Source organism: Delphinapterus leucas, chromosome 16, assembly GCF_059928025.1.
Source record: "Delphinapterus leucas isolate spDelLeu-1000000601 "Yukka" chromosome 16, BTC_Dleu_Yukka2, whole genome shotgun sequence".
NCBI classification, from domain to species: domain Eukaryota; kingdom Metazoa; phylum Chordata; class Mammalia; order Artiodactyla; family Monodontidae; genus Delphinapterus; species Delphinapterus leucas.
Genome location: NC_143144.1, coordinates 51822584 through 51840381, shown reverse-complemented (window position 1 = coordinate 51840381; position 17798 = coordinate 51822584). Strand labels below are relative to the sequence as shown.

Below are 17798 nucleotides of genomic sequence, written 5' to 3'. Positions count from 1 at the left end.
GCATCTCCATAAATGGTCAAAGCAGAGCTGTTATAAATCAAATGACACTGAATGCATTTTTTTCAACTTTTAATTTCCCTTTCCTTTGTCCTCATTTTTGCTATTATTTGTTGATACTCTGCATTTACTTCCAAAAGAGATTTGAAGCCGCTTATAAAAAAAGACATGCAAGATAAAATAAATAGATAAGGAAATGAGCATAAAAGGAAAATCAGGGAAGGAACATAAAGCCAGGGAAAGGTTACTAGCATAACAGTGCAGGCCAAAAGACAGGGCTAGCAGCTGCATACCCGGCTCTCATTTTGCCATTATCTGATTTACAGCAATACAAGGAATTGGCTGTTTTGTACCATGACAAAAATAAGCCTTACTATCAATGCTGGTGTAATCAGGCTTGACAAACAAATCCAAGTTGCCAGGGTGGCTGTGCTGGCAAACTAACATCCGTGGCACGGACCAAGAGGAAGGGGTCAAGAGGGGGTGACAATGCCCCATAGGGTCAGCTCGACCTTCAGCAGTGACAGGAATGTCACATCTTATCCTTTCTCTTCAGAATCCCCACTTCAGTCGTTCCTACCCCCACCCCAGGGCTCCAGGAAGCAGGTAGTGATCAGGGGCTGCCTGGCTTTAAGACAGTCGTAGTAACTTAGTAAGCCTGGGAAGTAAGGCTGGTTTGGCAGAAACACTTGGCTCATAAAGAATCTGCCCCATCCCAACTGCTACAGCTGTCCAACTCATAAAAGAGTCATTGAAAATTTGATAAGAATGGATGAAGTAAAGGTCTGAATAGCAGATAAAACATAAAACACGCTCAGCTTCTGTTTGCCATTTTTAAACTACCAGATTAGCAAAGATCAAAAAGTTTAGCAATATACAGGTGACACAAAAGTAAATAAACAGGGACTCACAGGGTCTTTAAATCAGTACAGGGTCTTGAAAAGCATTTCAGCAATAGGTATCAAAATTTTATAAGCACACATCAGCAAATTCCTATAAGTATAGGAATGTATCCTATAGAGACTAGAAATGCATTCTATAGCCATATACCTTACAAATGCTTGAGGATATTGGTGAAAGGACGGTCGCTGCAACACCAATTACAAAAGTCTAGACACAACTAAACATCCCTCAATTTTACTTAAAAAAATTATGGCCCCTTTATGCAAGAGAATATGCTGACTCCTTAAACGGAATGAGGTACCTCTCTAGTGGATATTATGGAACCATCTCCGAGATATACTGCCAGGTGAAAAAACCTGGTATTAGGAAGGAAGGAGAGGAAGAGGAGAATGAAGAAAGGAAGGAAGGACTAGGTAAAAATACTTCTGAAAAGAAACACAAGAACTGCTAGCAGTGGTTGCCTCTGGAGAAAAGGGAGAGAGCGTTTTGGGTGGGAGGAAGGTGTACTTTTCAGTGCATACCTCTTTGCACTGTTTCAATTCATTATTACAAACACAAATTATTTTTCATTTCAAAAAGCTGATTCATTTCTTAAAAGCCTGTTAAACATTCTTCCCCAGAGTAAAGCTAAATTAGGTTACTTTTTTATTTATGTATTGCTCCTTTTTTCCCTCTTTTATGTAACAGTAGCTAATTAAAAAATATCCCTTGTGCTGGTTTAAGTACATGCATTATAATAAACTTTCAGTTACAAAGGATGGCTCCACTTGGCTCCCTCTGACACCTCAGACTTAAAATGTTTCAAACCGAATTCTTTTGTTATTTAGCTTTCTATTAATCCAAATGTTCAACTGATACATTTAGATAACTATAAAATAAGAGCTAATGTTCACACCATAATGAAATGCTTTCTAAATCATTAAAAATATTAAGTTACGTCCAAATATACTTGTGGTTGAGAATTTGATTATAGTGGTTTTGGCAGGTTGTATATGAATTCATATCAGTTGTTCTTAACCTTTTCTTTGGCCAAGGATTCCTATGAGGATTTAAGGAAGGTATTCCCCAAACTGCACATATACACACATACATTTATCTTTGATTTTATGGAACAAGCGGAATAAGAGAAGGGGGTTCAGTCTCCCCCAACTCCCCTTCATGGATGTCAGGTTAGTACATTCTAATATTTTATTCAAGGGAGAGCCAGGCTTGACCAGGGAAAAAAGAGATGCCCGTAAATGGGGCCTCCCAAACTAAACTGTTTTAAGAAAAAAAACAAACCTCCCTGAAGAATTTATTTAAAATGGAGATTACCAGGCCCTACTCTCAGCAGTAAATTCAGTAAGCAGGGTCTAATAACCTGCATTTTAACAAGGTTTCCTGGGAAATCTGACACCAGTGGAGCCAGAGCATACCTTAAAAAGAACTGCCTTGAAAGATACGCCTTTTCAGTAGCCTCAGGTGTTAGCAGCATATACTACAATAATGCTCTGCAAACAGTAAGGCATGGATTAAGCAGGAAGAAAACAGAACTTCTATTTTCATTTATTTTTAATTCCTTCCCTTAAAATGTTTTGTTCAGTGTGTGTATATTATTTCATAAAGCACACTGATATAATGGAGCATGCAAATAATTTTTTTATTGGAGTATAATTGTTTTACACTGGTGTGTTAGTTTCTGCTTTATAACAAAGTGAATCAGTTATACATATACATATATCCCCATCTCTCTTCCCTCTTGCTTCTCCCTCCCTCCCTCCTTCCCTATCCCACCCTTCTAACTGGTCACAAAGCACCGAGCTGATCTCCCTGTGCTATGCGACTGCTTCTCACTAGCTATCTATTTTACATTTGGTAGTGTATATATGTCCATGTCACTCTCTCACTTTGTCCCAGCTTACCCTTCCCCCTCCCCGTGTCAAGTCCATTCTCTAGTAGGTCTGCGTCTTTATCCCTGTCTTGTCCCTAGGTTCTTCATGACTTTTTTTTTTTTTAGATTCCGTATATATGTGTTAGCACACGGTATTTGTTTTTCTCTTTCTGACTTACTTCACTCTGTATGACAGACTCTAGGTCCATCCCCCTCACTACAAATAACTCAATTTTGTTTCTTTTTATGGCTGAGTAATATTCCATTGTATATATGTGCCACATCTTCTTTATCCATTCATCTCAATGGACATTTAGGTTGCTTTCATGTCCTAACTATTGTAAATAGAGCTGCAGTGAACATTGTGATACATGACTCTTTTTGAATTATGGTTTTCTCAGGGTATATGCCCAGTAGTGGGATTACTGGGTCATATGGTAGTTCTGTTTTTAGTTTTTTAAGGAACCTCCATACTGTTCTCCATAGTGGCTGTATCAATTTACATTCCCACCAACAGTGCAAAAGGCTTCCCCTTTCTCCACATCCTCTCCAGCATTTATTGTTTGTAGATTTTTTGATGATGGCCATTCTGACCGGTGTGAGACGATATCTCATTGTAGTTTTGATTTGCATTTCTCTAATGATTAATGATGTTGAGCATTCTTTCATGTGTTTGTTGGCAATCTGTGTATCTTCTTTCGAGAAATGTCTATTTAGGTCTTCTGCCCATTTTTGGATTGGGTTGTTTGTTTTTTTGATATTGAGCTGCATAAGCTGCTTGTAAATTTTGGAGATGAATCCTTTGTCAGTTGCTTCATTTGGAAATATTTTCTCCCATTCTGAGGGTTATCTTTTTGTCTTGTTTACGGTTTTCTTTGCTGTGCAAAAGCTTTTAAGTTTCATTAGGTCCCATTTGTTTATTTTTGTTTTTATTTCCATTTCTCTAGGAGGTGGGTCAAGAAGGACCTTGCTGTGATTTATGTCATAGACTGTTCTGCCTATGTTTTCCTCTAAGAGTTTTATAGTGTCTGGCCTTACATTTAGGTCTTTAATCCATTTTGAATCTATTTTTGTGTATGGTATTAGGGAGTGTTCTAATTTCATTCTTTTACATGTAGCTGTCCAGTTTTCCCAGCACCACTTATTGAAGAGGCTGTCTTTTCTCCATTGTATATTCTTGCCTCCTTTATCAAAGATAAGGTGACCATATGTGTGTGTGGGTTTATCTCTGGGCTTTCTATCATGTTCCACTGATCTATATTTGTTTTTGTGCCAGTACCATACTGTTTTGATTATTGTAGCTTTGTACTATAGTCTGAAGTCCAGGAGCCTGATTCCTCCAGCTCCGTTTTTCTTTCTCAAGATTGCTTTGGCTATTCGGGGTCTTTTGTGTTTCCATACAAGTTATGAAATTACATGCAAATAATTTAAAAGAAAATAAACATACACATATTGGGGATGTCGGATCACTATTTTTTTTAATTGATACAGTACACACTCAAGGTAGTTTGGAGACCATTGGACTAAATAACCTGAATTCTCCTCACCCTGTCTTGTCCTGAATGGGAGTAACAATGGAAAAGAATATGAAGAAGAATATATATGTCTGTAACTGATTCACTTTGCTGTACAGAAGAAATTAACATAACATTGTAAATCAACTGTACTTCAATAAAAATTTTTTTAAAAATCCTAAATGGGAATAACTAACTCAGAAGCTCCTGAAACTTCTATGTATCTCTCTCTCTCAAATTCCACCATCACCCCCATCCTAAGAAGCCCCAGCCAATGGAATCTGTTTACAGTCTTTCATCTTTGCCTTATCCCCTGGGGTAACTATGGAGAAAAAGGATTTATCTATGAGATATCTTCCAGATACTCTGAGTGGAAAAGAGTATGTTATTTCCCATGGAAACAACTCCATTTAAGGTGGTTAGATTTTATACTACTAATTGTTAACATGTGTATAGGAATGCTTTTATAACTCATTTTGGAGACCTTAGTTACAGAATATCATATCTACGGACACTTGTTTACATTCTAGATAATCAACTTACAAACCAAACAAATAAAATCACTTAACAGAACATAACCTGTTAAGCAACAAACTGCTTGCATCTGACCCAATTCCAAACCATGATATGCTTACAAAAGCTTTATAATTAAAAGAAAAAAGTCTTTTTAAATTGATTTTCTATATAAAACAGGGAGAATGTCAACTTCAACTGAATCTTAAAGGATGGGTAAGATTTGGAAAGATAAGATGTTCTGATTTTAAAAACTGTTTTCTCTGCAGTCAATTCCAAACAAATACTCTGTCAATTATTTATAGCTTTCTTCCATCTTCCAGAGTATTTCTGACTGTTCCACCCATCATCATGAATTATGTGTTCACAGTTTTGAATTAAAACTTGTGAATAATCTGAGAAGAACAAGTAATAAGATAAATTCACTAAATCAAATTATAATGTATTCTAAGACTCCAAAGTCCTATCTCTATGACATAACTACCTTAAGTTTAGAGCAAATCATTGAGCCTAAGTCTCAATTTTCTCTTCTACAAAATGGGGATAATAATAGGCCTTTGTCCCAATTATCCCCAGGATTGTTGTTTTCTCTAATCACCAGTAAATGGCTATGGAAATTTTAAGTTGTATGCTCTTCAAAATCCATTTGAAAAACAAGTGTACAATAAAAAACTGGGTACACTACCAACTTTTAGTCTACAGTATAAGTGAGTTGTTAATATTTAATAACAAAACTAAATTGCTGTTTAATAAATTTGGACATATCCATGGTCCATCTTAGGGTTTCAGCACTGAATTAGAACCCCTGTGGAACTTAAAAAAAGATACCCAAACTCAACCCCAAACCTACTGGATCAGAATCTCCAACAGTGGAGATCTGAACGTGCCTGATTTTAAAAGGTTCCACAGGGGTCTCTGATGACTAAGAACTACTCAATCCTACTCCCCGTTTTTCTGAAATGAAATTCTTGAGAATTACTATAATTGAGCGTTTTAGAAAAGGAGTCACCCAAAAACAGGAATTCACAGATAACTTGTACTATTTCTCTGCATTAATACAGTAAGTCCCCTACATACAAACCTTCAAATTACGAACTTTCAAAGATGCAAACGTGCCCCTGTATGTCAGCTGTTGTACTGTAGTACTGTGCTTTTCAAGGTACTGTACTGTAAGATTAAAAATGTTTTTATTTTTTGTGTTTGTTAGTTTTTTATGTATTATTTGTGTGAAAAGTATTATAAATCTATTACAGTACAGTACTATATAGCCGATTGTGTTAGTTGGGTACCTAGGCTAACTTTGTTGGACTTATAAACAAATTGGACTTATGAATGACGGAGCTCATTCGTATATAGGGTACTTACTGTATAAACAATTAAGAATTGTTAATGTGCCTTGAAAATGAAATTTGCCACATACGAGTCTCCTTAGTCAGCAACTCCATCTACTGGATAAACTTAGGGAAAATCTTATAATTTTAGAACGGACTTTGCTTAAAAACAAATTATGCTGTAAAAGTAAAACATCAAAGACCAGTGCTTTCTTTCCCCCCCCATAATATCCCTTTAGTGGATACACTTTTGGTAGATGGCTACCTAAATAAAGACTACATTCCAAACTTCTTAAGGAGCTATACCTCACTTTACACAGTAAAACATATTCCTGAAAAACTATATTACATTTGATTTTTTCTTTTCTGTGATCACTTACAATGCCCAGTGTGTTCTGTCTCAAGTTGACAAAATGACCATACACATTAAACAATTTTCCTTCCTGAAAAGTCATAGAAATGGCCATTTGAAAAGGACAAAAGAAATTAAATTCATAAAGGTTCTCTTATACAAAAAGGAATAGTATCAGCAGATGGTTGATTCTGAAGGATTTCTAGAAGACCAAAGGCTGATAAGATCATGCTGGCATATGGACCACACCTCAGAGCACACAAACGGGAAAGCTAAAACAGAGAAGGGATCTTCTATGCCACAGTAGAACCTTGCTCCCTTCTTCTGTCACAGGCAGCAGCGAATAGTAAGAAGGGCAGAAACTGAAGCGCTTTTAGAGCTAGAAAGAGATGGACCATCATTTACCTAAGAGAAGTTTCAAACGAATGAATGAAGCAGAGATAAAGAAACAGAAGAAAACTTGATGGACTCTTTTAAAAAATCTCAGCCCATCAAATATCTAGCAGAATAAATAAAACAAAACAAAATATGTCACCCAAATACACCCTTGTGCAATTCCAGAACACCAAGTATAAATGAAAAATCCTCAAAGTTTCCAGATGAGATGATACAGGTCACCTACAAAGGTATAACATCAAACTTCTTATATAAAATAATGAGTACCATTTTCTTTTACTGTTACTTACATGAAAAAGTTTTTCTGTCTTTGGAAAAACTGCAACGATATCATACAGCCGGACTCTTGAAGAAGTTGCTCTCTAGTAATATAAAAAGAATGTTACCATACAACAACAAATGCATATGGAATTCTGACTAATGTCCTGGCTGCACTTATATTTCAATCGTGTAACACTTCTAATATGCCACTGACATTTCTGCTCTGCTTTGTATGTTGTCAGAAAAGACCTCCTCAGCACATGAGACTCCAGATACCAACTTCCATCCCACCAAGGAGGAAGGAATCATCCTCCTTCCTTCCTTCCCACATTGTTATACTTTAACTGTGTACCAAACATTTTGTTTGAGATAGAAAAATCAAATTAGATAGCTGCTGCTCTTACAAGCTAGTGGAGAGCTTGCCAGAAATTTACTGAGCACCTGCTGTGTGTGGGGCACTGGGGATACAAAATCACTTAAGGCATATGTCTGTTCTCAGTGGAACTCACCATTTTTTGGTGAGATAAGAAATACACGTGACTAAGTGTGATGTGATTAGGTTCACAATGAGAATACTGTTAAATACAAATTAAACTGCTAAGCATGCAAGAAAATACCCGAGAGTCCTAAGACAGGAGAAATTTATCCGTTAAAGGTTGTTTATAAAAGAAAGTCTCAAACTTATATGTGTATGCATGTGAAAAGGCTGGAAAAATATATATTCAAGAGTACAATCTCTGAGTGATGAGATATGGGATATTTCTTCTTTGCCTGTTGGCACCTTTAAAATTTTTTACCTCTTATTCTGTAAAAAGAAAAGGCATGATAAAAATTAGAGGAGGAAAGAGATAGGCTGAAGAGAAGCAGCAGGTACTGTGCTTGAGCAGGTAAGAAAACCTGCTGGGCAGATGTATGCTGAGACAGGGCAGGCTCCAGGTCTCAGAAAAAGTCAGGATCCAGGACTCTTTGTCCTCTGCTTGCCCACTCCCATCTGGGATGTGGACAAATAGGGGCCACCAGGATGTTCATGATAACAAGAGAAAATCAAACTCTTTGTGACCATAAAAAGTCAGCTCCATTTATGTCTCCCTGGGCCTAGATAAGCAGAATGCTGCCTGCAGTTGTATAAAATCCCAAAATTTGGCTTTCTGTAATTTCTTTAGCAATGCTAATGTTAGAAAGGAGGCCAGCCCTTCCTTGATTACTCCTGTTCTATGATAGAGGAGGCCATTCCAGCTAAAGATGAAACAGCTCACCTTCTCAGAGATCTCACTTTCTCTCTCCCTCACTGGACCCATCCCATCAGCACCAGGCATTCTCAAGTCTCCATCTAACAAACAAAATCTAGACAGCAGGTTCTCATCCACCAGCCTCCCTATGCCTTCTGTTCCTCCACAGAAACAATTTTCTCAAGCAAAGTCAGCAGCACACACTGGCTGCATGTTCTCACGTCCCTAACATTTCCGTGGAAATGACTTTTACTAAGGCAACCAATGACCTCCACGTCATTAGGAGACTTGCCCATTCAACACGTTTTAGCCCTTCTCTGACTTAACTACTCCGGCACCTTGATGCTGCTGAGCCTTCTCACATTCCTCGTTGTCCACCTACTTCTCAGACAGTCCTGCCTCAGTCTCTAATCCTAGCTCATCCCTCATCTTTTACTCCACCATTAAATACCGAATTTCCTCAGGGCTCTGTCCTAGACCTTCTCTTCCCACATATTTTTACCAAGGAGTCTCATGATTTCAATTACTCTCTACAGGGTGACCACTTCCAAATCAGTATCTTTAATTAGGGTCCCTCTTCTGAGGGTCACACCTTTTTTTCCAACCCCCCATTTGACAAGCTCCACTGGAACTCTCACAATAACCCATCACGTCTGAAACATGATGATCTAAACTTACTTCTCTTTCTATGTCCCATCTCAGGAAATGGTACCATCTACTTACCTGGCTGCTCAGGCCAAGGCAGGGAGTCATCGCCTTCTATCCAATCAACAAATCCATCCAAATCCTGTCAATCCTCCCCTCTCCCCCAGCCCCAGTGCCTCTTAAATCCCCTCCTTTATCCCTTCTAATCTATTCTCTATAATGCAAACTTCATAATTGTATTCCCTTGGTTAAAACCTTCAAAGGCTTCTTCTAATTGCTCACCCAGACCCACCTCCCTAACCACATCCCAGGATAGACAGCTCATCAGGCTCAACTCAACTGGTGTTTCATTTTCCAGAATGCACCATGTTTCTTCTTGGATTCAGGACCTTGCATAATCCATCCTGTCTGTGGGAACATTCTCTCCCTCACTTGGCACCTATAACACTGATTCTTCTGGCCCCTGTTTGAACATCAGTTTCCTCGGTGGGCCTCCTGTTGCACATTCCCAGGACATTCCTTATTTGCTACCTCCCACTTTTTAAACATTCCTCCCATTTTAATTTATTTTTAATTTTTAATTTTTTTGCAATACGCGGGCCTCTCACTGTTGTGGCCTCTCCCATTGCGGAGCACAGGCTCCGGACGCACAGGCTCAGCGGCCATGGCTCACAGGCCCAGCTGCTCTGCGGCATGTGGTATCCTTCCGGACTGGGGCACGAACCCGTGTCCCTTGCATCGGCAGGCGGACGCTCAACCACTGCGCCACCAGGGAAGCCCCCCTCCCATTTTTAAAAGGATTGTGTCTGTATTATTCATAGCAATATCCCCAGTACCCACCTATGTCTACTTCATGTAAGTTCAATGAATACCACTTGCTGAAAGATTCTTTAATTGTGGTATTCTTATACATGTGCCATGAGTAGAAGAGATTCTGTTATACTATGTGAATTCTGAGCTAAGGAGAGCAGTCAAGTGTCACACGCTGGGGGTCGGGGGAGATGGAAGAATGGGAGGAGTTGGAAAAACAACAGTATTCAGCAGAAATCAATACAACTTACAAGGCCAAGAGAGAAGAAAAACAACTAACCTACCAAAACATTGCAGTGAGATGGATCCGAAACGATAATTGTCAGTCTAGTTAAAATCTTAATTGGTTTTGATTTTCCCTGTAATCAAAAAAGCACAAAATAGAAATGACTGATTTTCCTCCTTAGCAGTGGAAAGTACTCATTAAAAGGTACTAACAATAAAAGATAGTGAAGATCAGTAAAACCTAGTCCTCACTCTCAAGGAATTTATAATACAGGTGTACCTAGTTTTATTGTGTTTTGCTTTGTTGTGCTTCACTGATATTGCATTTTTTACAAATTAAAGGGTGGCGGCAACCCTGTGTTGAGCAAGTCTATTGGCACCATTTTCCAACAGCATTTGCTCACTTCATGTCTCTGTGTCATATTTTGGTAATTCTCCCAGTATTTCACACTTTTTCATTATTTTCATATTTGTTATGGTGATCTATGATCAATGCGAACCGGGGCCCTCACAGTGGAAGTGCCGGGTGCTAACCACTGGACTGCCAGGGAATTCCCTGATCACTGATCTTTGATGGTACTATTGTAATTGTTTTCAGTGAAAAAAACCATACCCATATAAGACATCGAACTTAATCAACTGTTGAAACGACAACGAAGGATTCAGAATATTATATAAACTTAGCTGATAAAGCAGTGGCAGGGTATGAGAAGACTAACTCCAATTCTGAAAGATCTGCTGTGGGTAAAATACTATCAAACAGCGTTGCATGCTACAGAGAAATCATAGTGAAAGGAAGAGTCCATTCATGCAGCAAACTCACTGTTGTCTTATTTTAAGAAACTGCTGCAGCCAGCCCAACCTTCAGAAACCACCACCCTGATCGGTCAGCAGCCTTCAGCACTGAGGCAAGACCCTCCACGGGCAAAAAGATTACAACTTGCTGAAGACTGAGACGACGGTGAGCATTTTTAAGCAATAAAATATTTTAAAATTAAGGTATATACATTGATTTTTTTTTTTTTAGACATAATGCTACTTCACACTTATTGAACTACAGTACAATGTAAGTGTAAATTTAATATGCACCAGGAAACCAAAACATTCGTGTGACTCGCTTTATTGTGATGGTCTGGAACCAGACCTACAATATCTCTGAGGTATACCTGTACAGCCAGAGAAAAAGAGATGTACATAATGTTTCGTGGAAGAGCTGAGTCTTCATGGAAAGCTAAGACTAGTAGACAGAGGAAGGGGCAGTACAGATTAGAGAACCACATATATGACTGGGCATGTCTGAGCTGGATGAATAAGTACTATGTTTCTTAAACAAAACACTTACCTGTACAATTGGCAAAGTTGTAAAGAGTTCAGAAACAGCTACTGGTTTTTCAATTTCCTACAACAAAGAAGAATATTTCTTAAGAAAAGCTAATTTCTGGCACTCAGAAACACTAAGTAAGTTGTGTGTGCGCATGTGTGTGTTTTTAATGAAGAAAAGCTAAAGCAGAGAAGCAGCTGAGAACGCCAATGGATACGAGGGATGAACGATAGTTTTCAGAATGAAACAATCTGTAAGGAACAGTTGTTGGCCTAAAGGGAGATATACACATTTACTAGTATGTTTGGGAGGGAAATCAATTAGTAATGAGTCCATGACAGTACAATAAAAAAGATTAAATATTGTGATTACAGTCTAATGAATAACAAGGCACTTTTAAGAAGTTATTGAAAGTTACTTAACATCAAATCAACTTTAAGAATCCTTATACCATGCCCTAGCACTTCACAAAAAACTATCATTTGTACAAATAGGCATCAGCTCAACTATTAACATTAAAATAAGATAATGCACAAAGAGTGCTCGTCTGTAGCTTCAATATTACCAATATACACAAAGTAACTATAAATGCTGGTTATTATTAACTTAAGAAATTGTATTTTACCTGTTTCTTTTCCTTAAATTCAACAACATGATTGATGGCAACAACTGAATAGCCCACTGAAAAGAAAAATTGAACATTCTTGTTAAATACAACAACCTCTTTTACACATAATCTCATCCCAATTCATGTCAAGACTAGAAGGTAGTAAGAAGAATGGTTATGGGCTCTGGAGTCAGACGGCCCATTTTCAAATCTTTGCATTACTACCTAGAAGTTACTTAACCTTAAGTTTCAAGTTCTTCGTCTGCCAAATGGTGATAATAACAGAACTCACCTTATACGACTGGCAGAATTCAATGAGATAACACGCAAAGGATGTTTTAGAACAGTGGCTGGCACAGAGTCAGGGCTTTGTTTGACTTTGGTGGTGTATTATTAGCATTATACCAAAGACACTTTGCGCAACTCCTTTAAACCATCATTCTCCTTCGTGTCCTTTTGTTCATTTTCATCCCATCACGTGTATACTTTTTCACCTTCATTCTTACTCGTTTCTTTTGCTTTTTACCCTTTCTACTTCAAAGGCCCTTTTGCTAAGGAGAAATGTAGTAACGACTCCCTCACACCACTGTCCACATACGCCTTTGAGCTACCCACCAAGAGACTGGGAACTCTTTGAAGCCAGGGCCTTGCTTTATCAGCCTCAACACAGCCCTGTTTTAGACATGCGGACTATCAAAAACATGCCTAAATCATGACTCCAATCTTTAAGTTATTTAAACACCAATGGGAACAACAGGATATTAATATTAAAAGATAATGCATATTAATGCCAAAATAGTGGTCCCCCCTCTCATTAGTTTGTCCAGTTTCCTTCTTTTCTTCCTCCCTCAATTATTTACCGAGCAACCATTACTTAACAGGCCCTGTAGAAACCTCTTTATTTTTAACTCCCTCTATTCCCACGTAGACATTTTACAGTCTAAGGAAAGAGACAGCAGTCGCGATTAACTCCAGTAATTAAAATGGGGGTCTTAACTCTCAGAGCTTTTGCTTCCCTTGGATTCAAATATGAGTAACATTCTGGCATTTTGGCCATGCTGCTCCCCTCTCACTCTCCTAGTATGTCCTCCGCCCCCACCAACCCTCCCTCTACATAATATAATTCAAACACTCGCGACCCCATGTCCCTCCCTCACTTCTCGGACCCATAGGTGCACTAGCTTCCTGCATTTGAGTGTCAGAACACTGTCGTGAGACGCAGGAAAGGACGATGTTAAAAGCACTGACGTAGGAGACTATACTTGGAAGCCCTGGCTTCTGCCATCCATCAGCTGTGGGGCCCTATGCAAATTCCCCGCCCTGTCAGGGCCTCAGTTTCCTCAATTCGCAAGAAATAAGGAGCTAGACTGGGTAACAGCTCCCCAGTGCTTTCGAGTTTCCCGCGCCCAGGATCAGAGCTACACCGCAGGGGCCTCAGCTTCCAGGGACAGCCGGGAGACCCCATGAGACGGGAACGAGGCCCGCCCGGGTCCCTCCCGAGCGTGGCCTGACAGTCTGGGGGGACAGAGAGACTGGGCAGGCACCGCGGCCCGCGAAGCCGGGGAGACTCACAGTGAGCAGCATTCTCCACTAGCCCGCGCAGCGCCTTCAGGTCGGACCCCGCCCGCAGATCCAAATCCGCAAACGCCGCCATGGCGAAATCACGTGATGGCCGCGCGCCTATCTGCGCAGCCGCCGGGCCCGCCCCCTCGGGCATGCCGGGAATTGCAGTTTACCTGCGCGGTCTGCCCCCACCCCCCACCCCCCTCCCGTGGACTAAGATTAGCAGGTTCCTCGCTCGCCTTCAAGTACCGGCAGAAATGAGTGTGTGGGAATCTACAGCCTCACTTCAATCCTTCTTCGTCTTCTTCCGAATGAGAATGTTTGGTTTCTCCCGGAGGAGTTCACATCTTCCACCGTTCCTCCTATGAAATAATGTAGAAAGTGATTCTTTCAAAATGTACGTATACAGCATTTATTGAGCGCCTACCGTGAGCCAAACCCTTTTGCTTAGGGCCGGAAACGCTTAAAAAGTAGTAGGGAACCCGTTTTTCTTTCCCTCCCCTAAAGTCCATTCCGTTGTTTATAAAATGGACTTAACGGGGAAATGGAGAAACTGACCTAAAAGAGGACTGCCCGAGAAAAAGGTCTTTTTGCCCAATCACAACTGGCGGTGCCACAGCACGCTACTCTTTCTTACAGTCAACGCTCTCAGCCACGAGATGACAGGGTTCTCTCAAGGATGAGCGGTTAGCTCCAACGCTGGTTTAGCCAAAAACCGGTTAGACAAGGAGGGGCAAAATTAAAATGTTTTACAGTTTTCCATCTAAGAAATGTACAATCAAATCCCACACATTTGATGTTTCCACATTTTTGAACTTCGTGTAAATGAACTCTTCTTAAAGATTGATAAATCAGTGATCCGAGAACATAAAACTGTGGAACTACAGTTTACATCAGTGCTTCTCAAACGTCTGTGATGAAGGGCCAGGTCGCTGCCGCCCCCCGCCCCCCCCCCAATTCTTCTAGGACCAGTACGTGGTCCATTGTGCATTACCAATAGGCAGATCTGTCCTCAAAAGACCAATCTAACATCTGAACTGCTCTGTACTCAGCTGAATAAGAAGAGTCCACTAACTGGGGGCTTGGGCATCCAGACAATGCCTAATGGCTGTGAAAGTTTCTAAACATTTCCAATTTCTGTGCTAACTTGCCACAAACAATACACAGTCTCTGGTCTATAGGGCCACATCTTGATTTGTACTCCTCTTCATGATTTCTTTCTTGGTCTCAGAAGAGAATTTTAAGAGAGATCTGTCCCATGTAATAGCATGTAATTCTCCTTTTGGTTTAATTTAGTAAAGACGAAATCTTTTGCTTTCCCAATACTTGGTATTTCCTGAGTAAGAACAGAAGAAAAATGTACTTCTGCAAATAGAACAAAGTCATATAAAGCAAACCCTTTGCTTTTCATCAGAAAACCTGGTGTTAATTTCACAGGTCTTCACCTATGACCACAAAATCTAGATTGGCCAGAAATATGTGTGGTGAAGATGAATAAGATGACTCATTATTTGATGCCAGCATTAGACTACAAAGAGCTTCTTTCTTTGAAAGTCATGGTGCTGTTGCTGTGAACTGTACCCTTTAGACTTCTTTTCTCATCTTCACCCTGGGCTTCAGTGACAAGGAAGAAAAAGGGCAAGAAGGAAAATGGATGGATAACACTTGAGCACTTTACTGAGGGCAAGTCTATTTGCTAAGTAATTACCTACATATCTATTTAATTTTCAAAGCAACTGTGAGTTAAGTCCTGCTTTTTAGCAACATCTGCATTTTACATCTGAGTCATCTAAAGCTTAGTTAATCGTGGTAGACCTACATTTGGATCCGGGTAGTTTGGTTCAGTTCTCACTTGGTGTACTGTCTCCTGGGCAAAGCAAGCAGAGAGGAGAGTTGGAGGATGGGAAGGGAGGAGGCAGAGAAGAAGAGGGAAAGGAAGAAGAGAATGGAGGGCTGGAGGAAGAGGAAAGAGGAAGTAGGGAGGGAGAGGGGAGGAAAGGATGGAGATGGAAGAGGGGAGGAGGGATGGGAAGAGGGAAAAGGGACGATGGCATAGGGGAGAGGAGCAGGGAAGAGGGGTCAGAAGTTGGCCTGGGGGGCTGGGTTCCTAGAGCAGAAAGGATCTGGAGTAGAAGACCTTGGAAATTTCTGACTGGAAGATAATTGTACTGTATAATTACTCTACAGACTTCCTATCTACTGTCTGATTTAATCCTCACAACCAGCCAATATTGTTATTGTTATTCCTATTATATCAAGTAGGAGTCCTGGGCTCAAAGAGGGTGACTCTTCAGTTATTTCCTCTTCTTTAGGGAGCTAAGAAAGAGAAAATGGGCTTTAGCATCCAAGGCAATGTTCCAGCCCTTCTGGGTCTCCCTGAGGGCCTCTCTTGGGCTGTCCCCTCAGTGTCAGTGCATGCTCAGTTGGTCTGTGCCCTTATCCTCTTCTGACTTGGCTCACCCTTCCTGAGGGAGCTGAGAAACACTCCTCTGGGCTTCCTGTCCTCTGTCAGCTTAAGGCTGAGGTGGGGCAAGGCAAGAAAGCAATATTATAACATGACTTGCACAGGTGTGTCAAAAACATCTGGCAGGGTCTTCTCTTCCAGATTGAGGGAGAAGTTTGGGAGATTTGGAGGGGATATGGGACGGTTTCCTGGAGGAGGTGATGCTTGAATTAAATTTTGATGCATGAAATCGAGGAGCAACAAGATGCAGAGGTCTGGCATGTATCCAGAACTGGCATAAATTAGGTGGTACTCAGTAAAAAGTTGCAGATTTAATAAGTGAACCCATGACCTCTTGTTTACCTTCATACCCATGTCAACCCAGTTGTAGCACTGTTGGATATATTCAATTACCTAAACACATGGCCAGAAATTCACTGAACTATGCATGTGGTAGACTGGCATGATAAACCAGCAACCCAAATAGAACACCCCCTCTTATTCCCAATGATGGAGCACTTACTGGAGCTCCTGTGCCGATCAGAAAAAGATGCCCTTCCTCCGACCAGACTCGCATTTGCCCCTGTTTATCACATGGCTGGTAAGTCTGTACAATGAGTCACCTGCCCAGCTTTTCCCAGGGGCCCTGGTAAAGCATACTAGAGGAGTTAATTGCTAAGTCTAGAACTCAAATGGGACTCCACAGGACATCACCAATTCAAGGAGCCTCTCTCAATAATTCCTCCCTCAGAAACTCCCCTTACTGACCTGATAGCATAAGAATTTGTCCATCTTCTAGGCTGTGAGTATCCCTGCTTGCAATGGTAGGGTTTTGTTTTTTTTTTTAAAGTGCAATTAAGATGAAAGTGAATTTTTTTTATATCTATGTGTCTATCAAAAGTTTGAAAACGAAACACAGGTGAAGAAGTCTAGTGTATTATAAAAATTATCATTGTAAAAATAAGGAGTATTCCTACCTTTTTAAGATGCAAAGTGTGCCTGTGACAAAAGAATACAACTTAAGACGTTATTACGAAAGAAATCAAAAGAACTATGATTGGTATCTGGAAGAGATGTGTGATGGAAACGAATGGAAAGAAAAGGGCTAAAATTTCAATATGGTTGTTTTTTTAATGCAAGTAAAATAAGTGATTGTATTAGTGTCAGGGTCCTCCAGAGAAACAGAACCAAGAGTGTATATGTGTGTATGTGTGTGTATGTGTGTGTGTGTGTGCGTGCGCGTGTGTGTGTGTGTATATATATATATATATATATATATATATATCGTGAGAGAGAGAGAGAGAGAGAGAGAGAGAGAGAGAGAGAGAGGGATTTTTAAAAAGAAGTCGACTTGTGTGATTTTGGAGTCTGACAAGTCCCAAGACCGGCAGTTGGCAGGCGGGAGACCCAGGAGAGCTGATGGTATAGTTCCAGTCTGAAGGCAGGCAGGCTCAAGATTCAGGAAGAGGTGATATTTCAGTTTGAGTCCACTGAAAGGGGAACACCCCTGACTCAGCTTGAAGGCAGTCAGGCAGGAGGAATCCTCTCCTATTAGAAGGGTCAATCCTCTTGTTATATTCAGGTCTTCAACTGATTGGATGAAGCCCACCTACATTATGGAGGTTAATCTGCTTTACTCAATCTACTGGTTCAAATGCTAATCTCATTCAGAAAAAAACCTCAAATACACAGCCAGAATGTTTGACACTTATCTGGGCATCCAGTGGCCCAGTCAAGTTGACAGAACCACTGCAGTGATGCTGCCTTGAATTGTTGTGTATTATTTTTTGGGGGGGGGAAGTATAGTTGTTTTACAAT

At 40.2% G+C, this 17798-nt stretch overlaps 1 protein-coding gene across 5 annotated transcripts in view; it reads right to left on the bottom strand.

Annotated features, from left to right (window-relative positions):
• The window catches only part of RPP30 (ribonuclease P/MRP subunit p30), a 43492-nt gene extending 29837 nt beyond the window's left edge, over window positions 1-13655 (bottom strand). For 4 of the 5 annotated variants that reach the window (XR_016388117.1, XR_002643956.2, XM_022569367.2 and 1 more), the window contains exons 1-5: window positions 13547-13655; window positions 11993-12048; window positions 11389-11445; window positions 10106-10180; window positions 7167-7238 (exon numbers count right to left, since the gene is read on the bottom strand). Coding sequence is in view for 3 of the 5 variants with exons in the window: in XM_022569367.2 (XP_022425075.1) it covers window positions 7167-7238; window positions 10106-10180; window positions 11389-11445; window positions 11993-12048; window positions 13547-13628 (342 nt within the window). In the remaining 2 variants the exon portion in view is untranslated. The remainder of the gene's footprint in view (window positions 1-7166; window positions 7239-10105; window positions 10181-11388; window positions 11446-11992; window positions 12049-13546) is intronic. The other variant, XM_022569368.2, reaches the window with a different exon arrangement.
• Window positions 13656-17798: the final 4143 nt, after the last annotated feature.